An 18,015-nucleotide genomic window follows, 5' to 3' on the forward strand; every position below is an offset into this window, starting at 1 on the left:
AATAAAGATAATGCAAATGCAAATGCGATGGTAAAAGTAAAGATGCGGTGATAAATATGTAAACTAGACATGCAAACTAATAAAGATAACTATGCAAAGTTTTTTTTTGTATTTTAGTAAATAATTTGTATTTAAAATAAAAAAGAGCATACTAAGTAAAGTAAAGGGGATTTGTTATGCTTAAAATTGGACCAAGATTTATGGTTTCACTTGACCACTCTGACATAAACATGGTGGCACGAATATAGCTTCACATAACAACGTAATGCCAATGAAACTTAATGTAGTGATTGATACCATATACATATGGGTATCATGTTCTAATGTTAAGATGATGCAACACATCTCACTAATACTTCATTGAAAATACATAACTTCATAAACCAAGTTTAAGATTAAACTAAGTATTGCCTTTGGTAACCGATTTGACATGACATGAATAACAAAAATGAAACATTGATTTAACGAGATCATCTAGTTGTCACAAAAACCAACATAGCACAAGTGTTCATATATCCCAAGTGAGGTCAACAATAGAAACGTAATTAATATAGTAGCAATCCAATATCTGTCACCATCCAATTACTACTACTACCAGATTACTCAACATAACACACACATCCCCATCTCGGGTTCTTAGATACATAGTTTGGTCACAACAAGCATACATGAATGTGGTAACATATGCATCTATCAATACATCAAGCACATAATGAAAATTCACATCTCATAACTCATCTCAAAAGATCCACCAAAAGGGAAATACACATATGGCCACAATCATGCATGGCAGCTCATGTGGTTCTAAATCAATGAAGTGCATACCAATAGTCTAGGGGTGGACTATTCCCTCTTAATTATGGATACCATGAGCATGATCTTGATGGAGGCAGAGGAGTATCGGGGAGGCTGGGGGCGAGTCTATTGGCATTTTCCCTCCAATCTTCGCAGATTCTATCTATTTTTTGTGGCTTCTCTTTTTACGGCCGCATTCTTGTGAGACCGCGATAATGTGTATATGTAGAGATGATTTAAGTTCAAGCTGCATCAGCGATTGTGAAAACCAAGGAAAAACCAGATCAATGAGGTACTGGGACCCCCCATGGTGCGACGGGACGTTTTGGACACGCCATGGGGCCTACTCGATGCCTCGTTGCCCTCCTTGCCCTCCTGGTGACCTCCTTCTGCACGAATTCTTCGTCCTTTTCACAATATTGACTTGGAAAAAAGTACTCTGTTTGAGATTTGGAAGGTTCCTACAAGTCCAAAATACACAAAAGAATGATTTTCTGTTCTGCAAAGTTAAATAAAAAATATTGGAATTTCGTGGGAAATCCTGTAAGTCAATGTAAAACCATGGTGGAACCTCTGTTATAATGCAAACATGAAGGAATATGACATAATAAATTACAGATTTCATGGCAACATTTTACATGTATCACCGCTCTATACACGCAACTGTAATATAGAAGAAAATAATTGCAATCTAGACGTAGATTCGTAATTTCCACTATGTCATGGGATGAGAATGATCATTGAGAGAAGGGGCATTGACTTCCGAAGACCAAATAAATCTATCGTCCAACTTTTTCTTGTCATCACTTCCACATACTTTCCGTACAAAACGACTTCATGCACAATATGTTGTTGATTATGATATTTGTTTGTCTCTCCTCACAATTAATGAATATATACTACTGTGGTGACTAAATTAAATAAGAATCCAAATGTGCAGGCAATACATGTTCTATAATTGAGATCATAGTCATCCCTTGTGCTCTATGACACCATTTCATCTCCAAGAGAGCTAATTGTTTCCTCACTCCGAAAAAACATACCTAACATGGAAGAAGATAATTGCACTCTAGAAGTAGATTTGTTCCTTGTCTTGTCCCCATGCACCAAAATGGCAGCCGGAGACGAAGAGGAATTTTTGGTAGGAGTTTAGTTTTTCTGTTAGCTAGGTTTTCTTGTGTGGTGACTAAATTAAATATGAGATCACATATACAGAATTCAGATCATAGTGACTTCTTGGGCTAGATGACATCATATCACCCCGGAGAGAGACAAGGGGAATCTACTACATGAGCAGTATTTTTGTCATCTACGTTTCTCTTGTCTTAACTTTTTATGTACTTTCTATACGGACCGATATCATGCATATTTATATGTCATTGGTTATGATTTTCCATCGTATAGATTTCCTTTGCAGTGACTTGTGCGTACTTTCCATACAAACGGTCTTCATGTCGTAAATATATTCTTCATTATACTTGTTCGTATGTCCCAACACTTAATGCATATACACTGGCATGTTGATTAAGTTAAATAAGAATTCACATATGCATACATTACATGTTTTATAATTGAGCACATACTGATCCTTTGGGCACTATGACATCATCTCATCCCCAAGAGAATGCAATTTTGAGTTCTAACATTTCAAAAAAATGACATGGCACTTCTATTAGGAGATGGTTCCCTACGATATCCATTGTGAACTACCGAAAACTTAGTTGTCCTAAAAACAAAATAACCGTACTAGGAGCACAAACCTAACATCAAAGAAACAAGTACACTCTAGATGCAGATCTATGGTTTCTACCTTGTACTAGCATGAGAACGGCCGCTATACGTTACTGATTTTTCTTTTTAGTTTCTCTCTGGTAGTTAATGAACATATTAGTGTGGCGATAACATTAAATAATAAATCATATTATAAATATAAGGCATGCTACAAAATTGAAATCACATTGATCTCTTGTGTGATGACATCATCTCATCCTCAAGAGAGTGAAGTCTGCGCTGCTTTATTTCTTCCGACTCGTAAAGAATTTACACGGCTCTTCTACTATAAGACAAGGGGAATCTACTGCATGAGCTAGATATTTTTGTCGTCTAGGTTTCTCTTGTCTTAACTTTTTTATGTACTTTCTATACGGACCGACTTCATGCATTGATTTGTTGTCGTCGATCTTTATCTTGTCGTAACGTGATGGTACTTTCCGTACGGATTGACTTCATGCATACATATAATGTTGACTATGATATTTGTTTGTCTCTTCTAGCAGTTAATGCATATACACAGGTGTGGTGGTTAAATTATATAAGATTTCACATATGGAGACATTACATGTTTTATAATTGAGATCACAGTCATCCTTTGTGCTCTATGGCATCATCCCGTCCCCAAGAGATTCCAATTTTAAGTTCTAACTTGTGAACAAAAAAATTACACGACACTTCTACTAGAAGATGGTTTCCTACAATGCCTGATATGGACTACCTAAAACTCTCAGCTACCCTTTAAACAAAACTATCGCATTGGCTAGGAGCAGAAACCCAACATCGAAGAAAAAAACGCATTCTCGATATAGATATTGGCTTCTTCCTTGTAGTAGCACGAGAATGGCCGCTAGAGACAAGAAGGCCGGCGGGGTTATCGTCGGGTAGCTTCTTCTTGTCATAACTTTCCTGTACCTCCGTACGAACCGGCTTCACGTAGTGATACATTATTGATTGTCCTTTCTAGTCCTCTTCAGTAAGTAATGCACATATGAATGTGGCGGTTAAATTAAATAAAAAAATCACGTGTATTCAATTGAGATAATGTAGTGAACCCTTAGACGCATTCGTAAAAAAAAAACTTAGGCGCCATGGCATGCTGCGCAAATGATATCATGGTGATCTCCTAGGCACCATGCCATCATCCTCGATCGTGATCAAGATAGCGTGACCTTCGTCGCTTTCTCTCTTCTAATAACTCGCAAAGAATTTACATGGCTCTATTTCTACTCTGAGATGGCATCCCATAATGTTCATTGCTGGCTCCATAAAACTCTTTGCTACCTCCAAAAGGAAATAACAAATTGAGGACGCTCGATTTCTGCAGGAGTTTAAACAGACAGCTAGATGTTCATTCAAAAAAATCGACTACCTTCCAAAAAGGGGTCCTAATTACTTACGCTGCACACACTAGTACAGCCAGTGTCCACCCCATACACGAAAATCTCCCGTATCCCAATCATGTCTTGCACAAACATGAACAAACAACAGAACATTGATGTGGGGTTCGGAAATGGACGGCCGGGATGGCCAGCCGGTCCATGGCCGGGAGCCGAAGACCAGGCGCACGCCGTCGCCGCTCGTCCCGAGGCCGCCGTGAGTGACGTCCCCGGTGCGCCGAATCGCGCAGCCCATCCATCCTCTGTGCTGTGGCGTAGCGCGCGGTCCACAGGCGCCCCCGTAGGCCGGGTCGAGTTGGAATAAAGCGAGGCTGACCTTAATAACTAACTACTGCGTGTCGGATCTGCGCCCGTACCCGCTAGGCAGTCCATGGTGCCACGTCAGCCGTCGCCTGGGGCGCTGTTGGCTGGCTACGGGTACCCTGGGCCGCTTCTTCTCCGGGGGTATTTATAGGCGCCGAGAGAGAAGCGCTCCTCACACCGTCCTCTCCGATTTAGAACAGGGGCCTCCTCGCCATTACAAAAGCTTCCTTCCTTCCAGATATCATTGGCAGATACATAGAGGCCACGTAAACGGTGGTGTAAGGATAGGCCGTGAGATATAATTAGTGGTCACTTGGGTGGGCTGCTGGTACTCTGGCGATCGCCGGAGCGATGACGACATCGCCGGCCGGGTCGGCCGGGTCCCCGGGGTCCCCCGTGGCGGCGCCGGATCAGGTGGCCGCGCGCGACGCCGTCATCGGGTGGTACCGCGGCGAGTTCGCCGCCGCCAACGCCGTCATCGACGCGCTCTGCGGCCACCTGGCGCAGATCGGCGGCGCCGGCTCCGCGGCCGAGTACGACGCCGTGTTCGCGGCCCTCCACCGCCGCCGCCTCAACTGGTTCCCCGTCCTCCACATGCAGAAGTTCTACTCCGTCAACGACGTCGCCGCCGAGCTCCGCCGCGTCGCTGACGCCCGCGCCGCCGTCGCCGCGGCGGCAGCGTGCTGCTCCGACGAGGAGGCCGCGTCCACGGTGATCCAGGAGCCCATGATGGACGAGCCCGTCGCCGCCGTTGAGCAGGCGCCCGCGCCCGTGCCGGAGCACGTGCACGAGCCTGTGCAGCAGGTCGAGGACGCGGCTGCAGCGGTGGAGGAGGCGCACCCTGAGGAGGACGCCGACAACGCCGTCCCCGTGGTGGACGCGGAGCAGGAGCTGGACGGCGAGGATTCCTCGGGAGATTCGTCGGAGCGGAAGGCTGCCTCCACGGAAGACGACGCCGTCCCCGACGGCCGTAAGTACAACCATCCCTATTTATTTATTTATCCATCCATCCATCCTCGCTCTCGTGCACAAATTATTAATCTCATTTCCAGCGGCCTCCAGAAAATTTCCTATTCCGTCATCCGCATTCGAATTTCCCCGAACCGGCCGTGTTTCTTCCGTTGGTTCATCTGCCCAACCGATCTTCAGGCGGTTTCGGCCAACGTTGGATCCGGTCGCCACCTGCCTTCCATGGATTTCTCCGCAAGCTTTCCCACTTTTAAAAATAAATATCCCCTGTTTTATCGGGGCCTAGTCTAGCATAATAACCCAAAAAGGGCCCGAATCAGGCTTCGAAACCACGCTTTGTTTATTATGGTACGGTACCCTGGCGCCACTACTGTTGCTAAAGCGAGCGAACGGCCAGGTTAATGCATGTTAACGTGCCGGGTCGTGGAACCGCCGCGCGGGGCTCCACTCCGGTCTGGTGGTTAGGGTGAAAAACCTTGAGCGAGAGCGCCAATTATTTCCGTGCAGAGTCCCACCGAAGGCTTAGCATATCGGACGGCGGAGGCAGGCTCGGCCGGTGAATCCCGGCCGCCGGTGCCGGCGGCGGCGGCGGCCCGGCGAAACGGGATCCGTAAAACCCTACGGGCTTTCCCTCTGTGAGGCAGCTTTATTTTGTGTTAGGTTCGGCTGCAGTGCACGCGCGCGCCCTCGGCCACCCTTTTGGTGTCCCGTGGAAAGGACTGCCCAGTACGGCCGCTACCGGCCAACCGGTAATTACCTCATGCTCACTTTACCGCGGCCACTTTACCGATTATTAATTAATCAATCAATCAACGTTAATTAATTAATTATTATCGGGCGGGTGGCGCAGAGCAGAAGGCGCCGCGCCGTGACGGGGAGTTTGGCGCGCCCGTGGCCTCGTCCTTCTCGCTCGCGGCGGCGCACCATCGAGAGCATCGTCCTTCTGCTTTGTAGCCTGGTACAGCCTGCCTGCCGCCGTGGGGTTCCTCCATCTGGTGCACCAGCGATGATACTCTGTATTTCCGAGTAGAATATTTCAGGTGAATCTGCCCAGCATGTGCACCGGGGGTCTCACGCTCTCACGGGATTTGGCGAGGACCGTCTCGACAAAACTAGCGATGGCACCAACCCTCAAGGAGCGCTCTCTGCTTTGGAGCCGTGCTCTGACTTTGGGGCTCTGTGTTTCTTGAGTGCTGCTTTGGCTTGTGAGGTGATGCGAGGATGGTTTGTCATCTTCATCTTTGGGCTAGAGTGACGAGTTATCATGCTTGGCTTTCCTACATGGTAGTACGTAGTAGAGAACAAAACTCAAGGAAAATAAGAAAACAATTGGACATGCTTTATATCGGGAGGCCAATATAAAGTAGTAGCAGTAATGTGGAGATGGACAAATTACTTGTATCTTGATTCGTCATCTATGTCTTGGAGCTTTGTCGACGACACCTGGCGTTTCTGCGCCGCGCGACGTATGTGTGTCGCGTGCGAGTTGACTTTTTTTTTCTTAATCTAGGGTAGTTGACAACAAGAAAATTTCGATAAATTATTATCTCTGAATTGCCATGGTTAAACATGGAAGGTTTCCTAATTGTTGTCTACCTAGCTCACCGGTGATTCTCGCGGAGAGCGACACAAGTGATTTTCAACCCTGTAAATTGCAAAATTGACCGGGAGGTGATGTCTTCGTTTTTTCTAAAAAAAAAATCAGATGCCGTGTCTTTGCATTTTTTTTTCCCTCTCTCTGGGGAAGCTAAAAAAATCAAAAATTGTGACACATCATAACCTGTCCTAGTAGTAATTCGAGGGGTAAACACCGGCCGAAAAATCAATTGTCAAATCTTCTCCAAGTCACGAGTCTTGTGTACAAGTCCTACAGGACTTTTGGGAGACATGCCCTGCGGCAGGAAGCGTGGCAAGCGATCAAGCCTCCTCGTGCTGCCGTGGGTCTCATGAGGAGGAGCGTGCGCGTCAGTCCAGTCAGGCTGCCTGCGTAGCGAGGTGGAGCCCGGCGGTCTGCCGCGACGACCCGTCTGATCGCAATCAAACGGAAGTATAAATGGACCCACATGACCACCGCCGTGCAAAATTAAATTCTCTGCCCCACGGCCCGTGCTGCACGTGTCGGACGGCCACTCGGCTGGACGTTCCAGAAGCCGCAACCTCCGGCAGCCGAGGCTGGATCTGGCAGCGCCGTTCCGATCGGAGCGTACGTGCTCGTCCCCGGTGAGCTGTACACGTGGTTGGGCTTCTGCCTGGCTGGTGGGACCAAGAACAGTCCACCTGGACCATCTGGCCGCCCTCCTTCTCGAAACACCCCTACTGGTCTCCTCCATATAGCGCCATCCTTGTGGAAATCAGTGTGCATCATGGGGCCGGGGCTGCTGCTTCGCGTCAGTCTTCAGCCAGCCGCCTGCGGGGCACACGCAGGGGTAGGTGTCTGTTCAGAGCCAGTGAGGCGTGTTACGCACGTGATTATATTATGATCATCTTATGCGTTTCTGAATTGATAATTCAGGTTAACAGCGTAGCCAATGTCCGCATATGCACGTGGCCGTTTTTACATGCTTCGCTGACGCGATCATCGTTGCAGCTATACCTTGTCAGCTTGCTGATAGCCATCACCAATCTCTGGAAGCTAGACTTTATTCTACTCCGTACAACTGTACAAGATTTTCGGCGACCTCTTCAAAATTAACGACTGAGAGACCGCTACCTTTGGAAAGGAGAGGAGAAAAAGAAAATCTTGTGTTCTTCATGTCTCTAGGATAGTATGATTGACAATTGCGAAAGGAGGCAATGCATAGAATGGTCTAACATCACGATCTTGATGCCTTTTTCTTCTTCTCGCAATAATTGAGCACGTATTGGTCCCTGCTTGCAGCTTGGTGCTTGGTGCTCGCCCTGCCCCCACACTTATGCTATACTGTGCAAATGTCCATGTACATTCAGCTTCAGGGAATCTCCCTGTCTACACCCCGTCTTTCGTTATTGCGTTATCACGAAAGACAGCCTCTCTTTTCCTGCACGCCGTAGGCCGTACCGCGTAGAAAATGACACGGAGTAGACTACAGCTTGGGGTCGAGGACGTTTCCTCCTGTGCTATGATGGGGATCTCGGAAGATCTAATAATGAAACCGCACCATGCTTTGGTTTTGTATATATGTTTGAATCATCAAAAAAATGGGTGATCAGCTGGACCCTTCGTTGCCGCGTGACTGTGCCCACTAACGAACCTTAGGGGTAGGTGAAGATCAGATTGTGCCGTTCCAGAAAAGCTGAGACCAAATAAATTCCGTATTTCATAATTTTTTCTTACGGAATCTCCTGTCCAAAACCTGCTGGTGATGACCTACCATGCATGCTAACCTCATTTCTCGTCTTCTGAACACCTTTCATGCCACACCTGCTTCTTGTAAATGTGTTTCTTATTGCGAGCTAAAGGATGAGCCAACGAGAACCGAATTTTACTAATGACACAATCCCTCTGTATTTATTTACTGCATTTGCTGAAGCAGTAGTTTTTTTTTTCTCCCTCAAGAACGATACAACACTTCAAAACATTTTGCGTCCCTTTTGCACTCGAACTAGTCGAAATGCACAGTTGTGCAAATGCTCCGAACCCTCTCTGAGATTCTATATTGCTCAGCAGATAACACCGATCAAGGATCGCAAGGCAGCCTGCCAGAGAGCTACCCTATCTGCTCCGACCACGAGGACTGCATCGCCCGCCCCGAGAGGATCAAGATCCAGAAGGGCTTCATGGCCAAGGAGTCCGTCAAGGGGCACATGGCGAGTTCCATCTTTACACCACTCGGCAAACTTTCCTTATTGGAAGAACTAGAGATGCTGTAGGAAGTAGTAGCACTTCCACTGATCTACCATTTCATAACAGCTCTTTGTGAAGGTCCTGTTTTCTAACGGATGTTTATAACCTTGTGTTATCAGGTTAACGTTGTGAAGGGCCTGAAGATATACGAAGATGTGTTCACCACATCTGAGCTCGTGAAGGTTGCTGATTTCATCAATGGAATTCGTCAGGCTGGCAGAAATGGAGAGCTTTCAGGTAAGTTGTGTGCTTCTGCTTTGGCGCCTCTTGGTTCTTGAAATGTTAAAACATTGGCATTTGCGCATTTGTTTCGTCGGCCGCTATTTATTTTCCTGCTTTTTCTGGTGTCCATTCCTTTCTGGTTACTTCTGTTGTGTCCACAAGACCACAACTAACCTTTGATATTATCCAGTTGATGCTTTCGAGATACCAGATATTCCTTACGGCTGCTAGCACCTAATTGTGGTCCTAGTTCGGCCACTACTGCTTTTTCTGTCGGGGGTGATGGTTTTGTCTGATATACTTCTGTGTAACTGACTCAGTATCTACATATTGTAGGTCATAGCAATTGTCTTCACATATAGGCTAAATTAGTATAGCGACTGTCTCCATATATAGGCTAGCAGGTTGTAGGCTAAATTAGCTATTATTATTACATAGAACACTGCCGGTCATCCTAATCTAGAAAATACAAACTTGAATTTTAGAAGAAAAAGTCATCAACCTAGTGACTGCAATACCTGGCCACTTTGGACGTGTTGTCATCCTAATCTAGGAAATACAAGGGCATTGCACCCAAAGCTGTGCATGTTGACTCATGTAAGACCTCAGCCTGATAGCCTTGTTTGGTTCCTGAGTATGATTTAGTGTTAAGTTTTGACATAGAGACCACAACCTTGTTATGGTTATATATGGTTTTGGCCATATTTTTTATAATAAGAAAGTAAGCTGCCTGAACTTGACTAGCTTCCTTATGGGCGCTTGGCTAATTTGTCTCTTGAAATGTTTGCCCCTGTGCTGTTGCCTTCCCCATTTTGATGCTAATTCTCTAGTTTCAAAATTTAGGTGAAACATTCATATTCTTCAACAAGCAGATCAAGGGGAACAAGAGGGAGATCATTCAGCTCGGCGTCCCTTTATTCCAACACACCACAGAGGAAAGCAATTGTATGTTCAGGCAAAATGGCAGCCCATACTACGTTCTCTTGAGCATACATACAGTTGCAAGAATATTCTTTTCGGTGTGTGGGATATTTGCATGAATATCCCATCTCCAGACAATGAAAGGCCCTAGTGATTGATGTCGTAACTTACACCTGTCTTGGCTTCGCCTTGTGTGCAGGTCACATAGAACCAATCCCAGTTGTCCTGCAGGCTGTCATTGACCACCTTGTTCTTTGGCGCTTAATACCAGAAAGCAGGAAACCAAACAGTGTCATCATCAATTTCTTCGATGAGGTAGGTGTTGTTCTGCTGTTGTTGTTTAATTATAGAATACACATAACTAAATGAAACCAAATGAGCTTTTGCTTCTGTTACTGTCGTGAGATTTGCTGTCAAATTCGAGCCACAACTGAGTCTGGACACACTTTTCTTCCCCTTTAAAACTAGCCACTTGTGTATACAAATAGCAAACTGATTTTGGAGATTACAACTAGTGAATTCTTTTAGGGCCAACTATCCATATTCAATATTTGTGGTCCTTACAAGAAGATACGCCCAAATCATTGCTCCTCATGAAGTGTAGTAGTACTATGCAGCTTTGCACGGTGCAAGCTCATGGTAAAAGTCACGGGTGTGGAAAAGTGAAAAAACGTGAAATTGTTTCACAGGATGAAAGGAAAAAAAAGAAGAATCCCATTTCATATGTACTTGCTAGTACTAATGTCATCGAGAGTTCATCTGTCTGAAACTTGTCGAGTTGTTGGTCTCTGACAGTTCGTTAAATTGTTTCACAGGATGAACACTCGCAGCCCTACTTCAAGCCTCCCCATCTGGACAACCCCATTTCCACTCTCCTGCTGTCTGAGACCTCAATGGCATTTGGAAGGTCACTTGTCACCGACAACAATGGCAACTACAAGGGACCCCTGACACTCTCACTGAAGCATGGGTACGTACACTTAAACAGCAGTGTTTTGATTACTGAAAAAAAAATCTTCAAACTGAGGAGAATTTGCATAAAATTGCACGAAAAATGATTAAATTCAAAAAATATTCAGCGATGGTCAGGAACACTTCTGCTTACCACTTAACTTACTATCAGTGGCAATCCACATCTTCCTGAATTTTTGCTCTTACTGTTTCATCTAGTCAAAGAAAGCATTCAGCTGTTACTATAGCTTACTATTATTGATGATCTTTGCAGATCACTTCTTGTGATGCGAGGGAACAGCGCGGACATGGCACGCCACGTCGTGTGCCCGTCGTCCAACAGGCGCGTGAGCATCACCTTCGTGAGGGTGAGGCCATCGACGCCGGTGGACCTCAGCCCGCTCCCATCGCCCACCAAGGCCATGACGCTCTGGCAGCCTCCGCCGACCGCGGCAGCCGCTGGCATGCAGAAACAGCCCCACGGAGGGAACGGGGCCATCATTGGCTACGGTCCTGCGCCGCAGGCCATGCTCGCCCCGGCGTGGGGAATGGCCGTGCGCGCGGCGCCCATGATGATGGTTGCGCCGGCGAGGCCAATGGTGATGGCGCCCTCAAGCAACATCAACAAGAGGATGGGGCGCGGCGGTACCGGCGTGTTCCTGCCGTGGACTGTCGGGCCCAAGAGGTACAACAAGCACCTCCCTCCGCGCATCCAGAAGCGCCGGTTCTCGGCGATGATGTCGCCGATAGAGACACAGGGCTGAAGAAGCACCGGGCAGACAGACATTGATCCACCACGCCACGGGCGGCGTATTCGTTCGATCTCGTAGGCTGCATACCTCCGGTTCGTGGAGCGGGTTTTCTTCTTCTTCCGAGGCAAAGAAAAAGTTCAGAAACGCGCGGGCAGTGTCTGTCACTGCCCTCCCTGTGTATTTTGTTGGTGACTGACTCTCGTCGTCGTCCTCCTCTTCAGAAGTGGTGTTGGTATTTTTTCTTTCTTGTGGGGTTTGTTCTGCCTGTAATTTAGCTGAGTTTGTGGCCTTGTGAGTAGCACAAGGCCGAAGCGGTACGTAGAAAATATGATTAGGGATAGGTGAGCTCAGAATCAATCAAAAACGTTTTTTTGTCTATCATCTCCGGTTCCTAGACAGAACTGGATGCATATGGATGTTGCTGTTCATGTTCTTCCGAGTTTGAGTTTGCCTATCTATATAGAGGTAGAAGATGAATTAGTTTCGTGTTGCTCCCTTGTGGAATGTGGTCATATGGATACATCTGGGAACAGCAGGAGAAAAGAAAAATCACCTTGACTTACATAATCTAATTTGAGTTCACTTATTACAGCATCCACCATTCCAACCGGTCAATTAAATCTGATGGGTCAGCTTCCCATAAAACCACTGAAAAGCAAATATAAACCAGCAAGCGTGTTTCAGGTGACCAGTCATTTGTTATTTCAAAAGAAGCATACTATCACATAACCAAATATGAGTTTCACCTGAAACAAAATGGCACATGTGAATCGAAACCCAAAGTGCTCTCTACAAGTCTGCCCTGCCATGGGACCAGCCAAAAAAAAAAATACAAACACAAGGCACAGAGACGATCGAGGAAATTCAGTCCAACATTCTTCATCAGAGACCAGGTGTGCTGTTGTTACGGTGAAGGCAAGTCGCAACCTCACTGCATGCCCACTGAAGAATTTGCCTGTATCCAGGGTAGAACTGCACATAGCAACTTAGCCTGACTTTGACAGGAGACACAAACGATGCGGGCAGCTGCCACTCTGTTTCCCACTTTCACTCCATTTTTCTTTCGTCTTCCCAGAGATTTGAACAGCAATATGAAACATGAAATATTTTTTCCTTATTAAATAACACAGACTTCATGCGGTTCCAAGCATGAACTGTACATGCATCACAGCAACTGCACTCTAAATCATGAAGAGTCACAACTACGTACATCATCCATACCCAACACAAAGATTCTTGAGGCTGGAACACATCCTCCAGTTGCATAATAGCATCCTAAATTTCTAATGTAGTACCCCACCTCCCCTCCATTCCATATCGTGCTGATTTAGTACAAAATATTGTACTAAATTAGCGATGACTAATATGGAATGGTGAGAGTATAAATTAAGGAGTTTACACCAAAAACAAAAGAATAAAATGTTGGTTCTGGCACCGCCAGTTAAGAGATGTATTTATATCAGCTTCGATAAAATGCAGCTCACTCCTCCTTTATGGCACCTTTGTCCCTGGCACTTCTGTTTCAAGTTGATTTTAGAGTCAGAAATATCAGAAGAGCAAACTGAAATAGACAATAATAGTTCAATAGTGGATGGTGCAATGGTGCTCCAATGTCTTAATTATACATTTATTAAAAATATATAGATGAATGCCTCAATATCTCTTCTAGTCTGAAGTTCTTAGTTAGGCATCACAAACCAGACATCACACAAGAAAAAAAAACCGGTACCAACTGGGGAATGATATCCCTCCATTGGCTATACGTTGTTAGATAGAATACAAAACCTCTCCGTGCTTTTTAGCACGAATAGCACCCCTTAGGAGTCCGCGCTTTGCGTACGATTCGAACTCAGGATTGGCGGGTTCGGCACCTTGAACTCCTGCCACTGAGCGCGTTCTCACCACTGGTCACACAAGGAAAAAACAAGTACAACATACGAGAATTACGGTGGAGAACCTGCAGCTGCTCCCCACCCCAAATCCCACCCTGAGCTTACCATCTATAGCCGTTCGTTATTAGTACCTGTACGCAGTTTTTGCCTTGTATTACAGGGGAAAAGTAGTATCTGCAGCGTATCAATTTGTTTCTTTAATGCCCGCTAATGTCATACAGAAGGATCAGATAGGCATTAATCCACCCCCCCCCCCCCCCCCCCACACACACACACACACCTCCTTCCATTGGGCTGGTCACCCCTCTCCTTCCTCCCCCTCCCCTACTCCAAACGTCGGCATTAATTTCCACTCATGCCTCCTGTCCTCGACTCCGTGGCGGCCCAGATCCATGTTCCGCCATCAGGAAGTATGCAAGCCTCGTCGTCTTCTTCATCCCCTTCGACAGCAACCGCCGCCAGCCCCTCCATCCCGATGCCACCATCGGCAAGTGGTCCACTAGTGAAGCTGTCACCAGATCCGGCCTCCAGGTGCCCCTCCTATGCAAACTCTATGTTTCTAGAAGGAATTGATGCCAACTTTTTCTTTTATGCGGTCCTTTGGTTGGTTCGAGTGTTACGGAAGCAAAATCTTTCTGTATTCTCTCATGCCTTTTGATACTTCATTGTCCTCATCATGTAGAGTGATCTAGCTTAGCTTGTGTTGGAAGGAATTAGTCTAAGATTTTTGATTTATTAAGACCGCACATACAATTCTCTCCCCCCCCTCTCGAGTATCCGATACTTTTCTCTGTTCTTCAATGGTGATTCAGTGAGATTGTACACGGGACCATGTGACATGATGCAAAATTATGATGTTATAAAAGGGATCCAGTAGGTCATTGTATCCTATTTTTTGTGCTCGTGTTGCAGAGATTCATATAAACCATTTTCTTGATGTTTTTGTTGAACCAAGAGGTCTATTCTTGGTCCAGCAGACATTTTTTTTTCAAGGGAATCTCGACAATAAATGTCTATAGATAGCTTGCTCTGGATAATTTCATTTGTTAATCTGTATATGTAAAACATGTATGAGAAATTAGTATCAAAAATCAATTTCTGGATCGCATACAATACTTTTTAATATCAGAATTTATTTATTGGGTCATATAAGAAATTTGTTAATATCAGAAATTAATTGGATCCAATCTGTACCGTCCTGTTCTTGTGACAATTGCACCAGCACATTTAGTGCATCCATGTGGTGTATTTCCTTTCAGAGTTATAGTCATTTAAATCTAAATTTCCTAATTAATAACACTACTTTGTCCAGTGATCGCGAAGTAACACTACACCGACCAGGATATGGGGGTACGGCATGTCCATGAGCCATTAGTTTGCGTCCTCCACTATGTTCTATAGCTTCTAGTGACCAATATATCTGGACTGAATACATAATCATCGTGATATATCTGAATTGGAAAACATGCATAAACACAAGTCTGATAGTGTAAATTAGGCAATAGACAACTTAAATCCACACGAGTATCATGCATTAGCATATAGGGTATGGGATCGTCATTCAATTAACTCTGCATCTGTCATACAGAATTGCTGAGGTTCACAGTTCATCAAATTCATAATATGAAAAATTGAAAAGTAAACACTTCTTTCTTAAAGACTACATTAAAAATAGAGTGTTATATGAACACTCCTAATACTACAGACCATCTATTTTACTCTATGGCAGAACTAGTCAAGAAGTGAGTCATTCATTAAATAAACATGTTCAGTTTGTATCGATCTCTTAATTGCAGCAGATAAGTCTTAACCTATTCACCTGTTAGGAATCCTAGTTATGCAATCAACTAGACAAGACACTAACGTAATGCAGATTGCAAAAGGTAGTTCTCGGCAGGAGCATTATGCATAACACCCAAAGGTCAAACAGAGACAAACCTTGCAGCAGCATCCTTGGGCGCAGGAAATGTGGGAGGCCAGACCATCATAAAAGGATAAATGTGAACAAAGAATTGTTCATGTGCTGTCAAGTCGACTTTAAGCAACTCCCTGCGCTTAATATCCAAGTAGAGTATGGATGTACCCATCACCACGAAGATAAACTCAGCATTGTCCCCCGCCTCTTTCATTCGGACAACAGTATGCTTGTCCCCCACAGTGTGGTCCACCGTCCTCAAGGCAGCAAACATCTCACGCAGACAAACGGTATCCACCAGCGACCAATTGCTAGTGGTGCTACTATGGAGCCAAATGCGAAGTTTCAGATCCTTTAATTGAATGAGATAAACCCCAGAATCATCATCTGTCTTTGCTAACTGGACATCTCTATCAAGAAATTCCACCCCTTCGGGGAGCTGAATTGTGAAGGAACTCGAGTCCTTCAGATCCACCACAAGGATGCCGCGCAAGATGGCCGCCACACATCTCTTATTGTCGGCAAGGACAATGCTTTGACGGCTCAAAGCGCCCGCCATATAAATCTTGTTACCAATAAGCAGAGGTTTTGGTTCCGACGGCAGATAGGGAAACTCTGTTGTGACTGAGGTGTGCTTGCTCCAGACACCGCCTTGCAGCGTATAAACGTGCACCGTGTATCCATGATCGATAGACTGCATCAACAACCACAGGTAGGGCATGCCGCTGCGGTCACCTTCTCTGAAGAGGAGCTTCTCAAATGTGTAATTGGCAGGAGTGACATGGTCGAGCGGGGGTAGCTCCGGGACAACAGGCATGCTTCTTGATGGGAAGAGCGGGCTGTACACTCGAATCGTCAGTCCGTTGCCGCCGTGCTCGGAGATGATGATGACGCTGCCGTTCGAGCAGTCCCAGATGAAGGAGTCCAGCTCGAAGCTGGCACGGCGGCAGACGGCGGTGAGCTCCGGATGCTGAGGCAGCATCTGGACGAAGCGCGGGGCGGCCGTGGCTCCCGTGGCGATGTAGAAGCCGAGGGGGCGGAGCGGGTGGAGTTTGCGGAATCGGCGGAGGAAGGCTGGGTCGGAGGCGTGGCCGAGCCACCGCTTGCTGACGAGGGCGGCGCGGACGAGGTCCGTAGGGAAGGCGAGGCGGGCCATGATCTCGCAGAGGAGGTTGTCGTCGTCGAGGACCTTAGCCTGCGAGGGGGGCTGCGCCGGCGTTGGGGAAGTCGGCGGCCGCGGCCGCTTGGGTTCCATGGCGATTTGGTGTGTGAGATTGGGTTAGGATAGAAAGGAGAGGTAGCACGGTAGGATTTTCACTTTGACGGGACAGGCCTTGAACTCCAGCCCACCGCCTACCCAAGTCCAGCCCACGTGATCATTTTTCCTGTTAGTCAGTCGTAATTACATACTACCTCTCGTCTCAATTAATTAACCCATGCGCATGCCTAATCAGTAATCACATGCTTGAGCCTCTCTCCGTGTCAATTAAATCCGATCGGAGGAAGTAGTACCACTTGTGATCCCTGTGGTAAGCGGGAGCCTCCTTCCCGCCTAAAGCAGCTTGTTTATGGGCCTCCCTGTCGCAGCGTAACAAAAGGTAGTCCGTCCTTTTTCGTTATCTTTTTCTTTTTTCTATTTTCTTTTTTTCGTTTGCAAGACATTTGAAATCTAAAGTTTTAGAGAGATGAACTTTTTGAAATTATAAAAAAAAAACAATTTTAAAACTAAACATTTTTTGGAATTAAACATATTTCAAAGTGAACATTTATTAAAACTGAACTTTTTCAAAATCCAAACAAATTTTACTTTTGAACAAATTTCCAACATAAACAAATTTAGAAATAGAGAAAATTAAAAAATTCAAATCTGAACGAATTTCAAAAATTTCGAAATCCAAACAAATTTCGAAATCTGAACCAAATTTCAAATCTAAACAACTTTCAAAATCTGAAAAAAAAATCGAAAAATTTCGAAATTGAAAAAAGTACATAAATTGAAAAGGTTCGAAATAAACTGAACAGAAAACCGTTGAAAAACCTGAAAATCGGAAGAAAAAAACCAGAACCTAAAGGGGACGAAAAGCAGTCCTTCGTTAAATGGGCATGGCCCAGAGCTGCTTGCCCTAAGCGGCGACCCAGGTTTCCTCCGCAATGAGCGAAGAATAGGCTTTGCGGATCCCTCTTCTCTAGGTTTCCCTATACCTCGCCCAGCAGCGCGCGCGAGGGAGTCATCGCCAGCAGGCGGTCCCGGGTGGGCCGGCCCATTGGCTTGTTCGCTTACAGGAAATAAGCAGTACCATCT

General features: G+C 45.7%; 2 protein-coding genes and 1 long non-coding RNA gene across 4 annotated transcripts; 2 read left to right on the forward strand and 1 right to left on the reverse strand.

Annotated features, from left to right (window-relative positions):
* Positions 1 to 4,440: 4,440 nt before the first annotated feature.
* Positions 4,441 to 12,339, forward strand: LOC127314955 (RNA demethylase ALKBH10B). 2 transcript variants are annotated; one of them, XM_051345499.2, is made up of 7 exons: positions 4,441 to 5,238; positions 8,881 to 9,023; positions 9,180 to 9,297; positions 10,126 to 10,227; positions 10,403 to 10,518; positions 11,019 to 11,173; positions 11,429 to 12,339. In XM_051345499.2, exons 1-7 carry the CDS (start codon positions 4,620 to 4,622, stop codon positions 11,916 to 11,918), a joined length of 1,743 nt encoding a protein of 580 aa, XP_051201459.1. In that variant the 5' UTR covers positions 4,441 to 4,619; the 3' UTR covers positions 11,919 to 12,339. The 2 variants fall into 2 exon arrangements, with proteins under 2 accessions (XP_051201459.1, XP_051201478.1); XM_051345518.2 differs by having other exon boundaries at positions 4,442 to 5,238; positions 8,884 to 9,023.
* Positions 5,249 to 6,677, forward strand: LOC127315018 (uncharacterized). Its single transcript, XR_011745353.1, has 2 exons — positions 5,249 to 5,986; positions 6,093 to 6,677. It is a non-coding gene; the product is annotated as an uncharacterized lncRNA (long non-coding RNA).
* Positions 12,340 to 12,998: 659 nt separating the features above from the next.
* Positions 12,999 to 17,041, reverse strand: LOC127315010 (uncharacterized). Its single transcript, XM_051345555.2, has 2 exons — positions 15,737 to 17,041; positions 12,999 to 13,423 (listed from the first exon to the last, which is right to left on the reverse strand). Exons 1-2 carry the CDS (start codon positions 16,966 to 16,968, stop codon positions 13,387 to 13,389), a joined length of 1,269 nt encoding a protein of 422 aa, XP_051201515.1. The 5' UTR covers positions 16,969 to 17,041; the 3' UTR covers positions 12,999 to 13,386.
* Between the last annotated feature and the right edge of the window lie 974 nt (positions 17,042 to 18,015).

The sequence above is a fragment of the Lolium perenne genome, chromosome 1, assembly GCF_019359855.2.
Source record: "Lolium perenne isolate Kyuss_39 chromosome 1, Kyuss_2.0, whole genome shotgun sequence".
In the NCBI taxonomy this organism is placed as follows: Eukaryota; Viridiplantae; Streptophyta; class Magnoliopsida; order Poales; family Poaceae; genus Lolium; species Lolium perenne.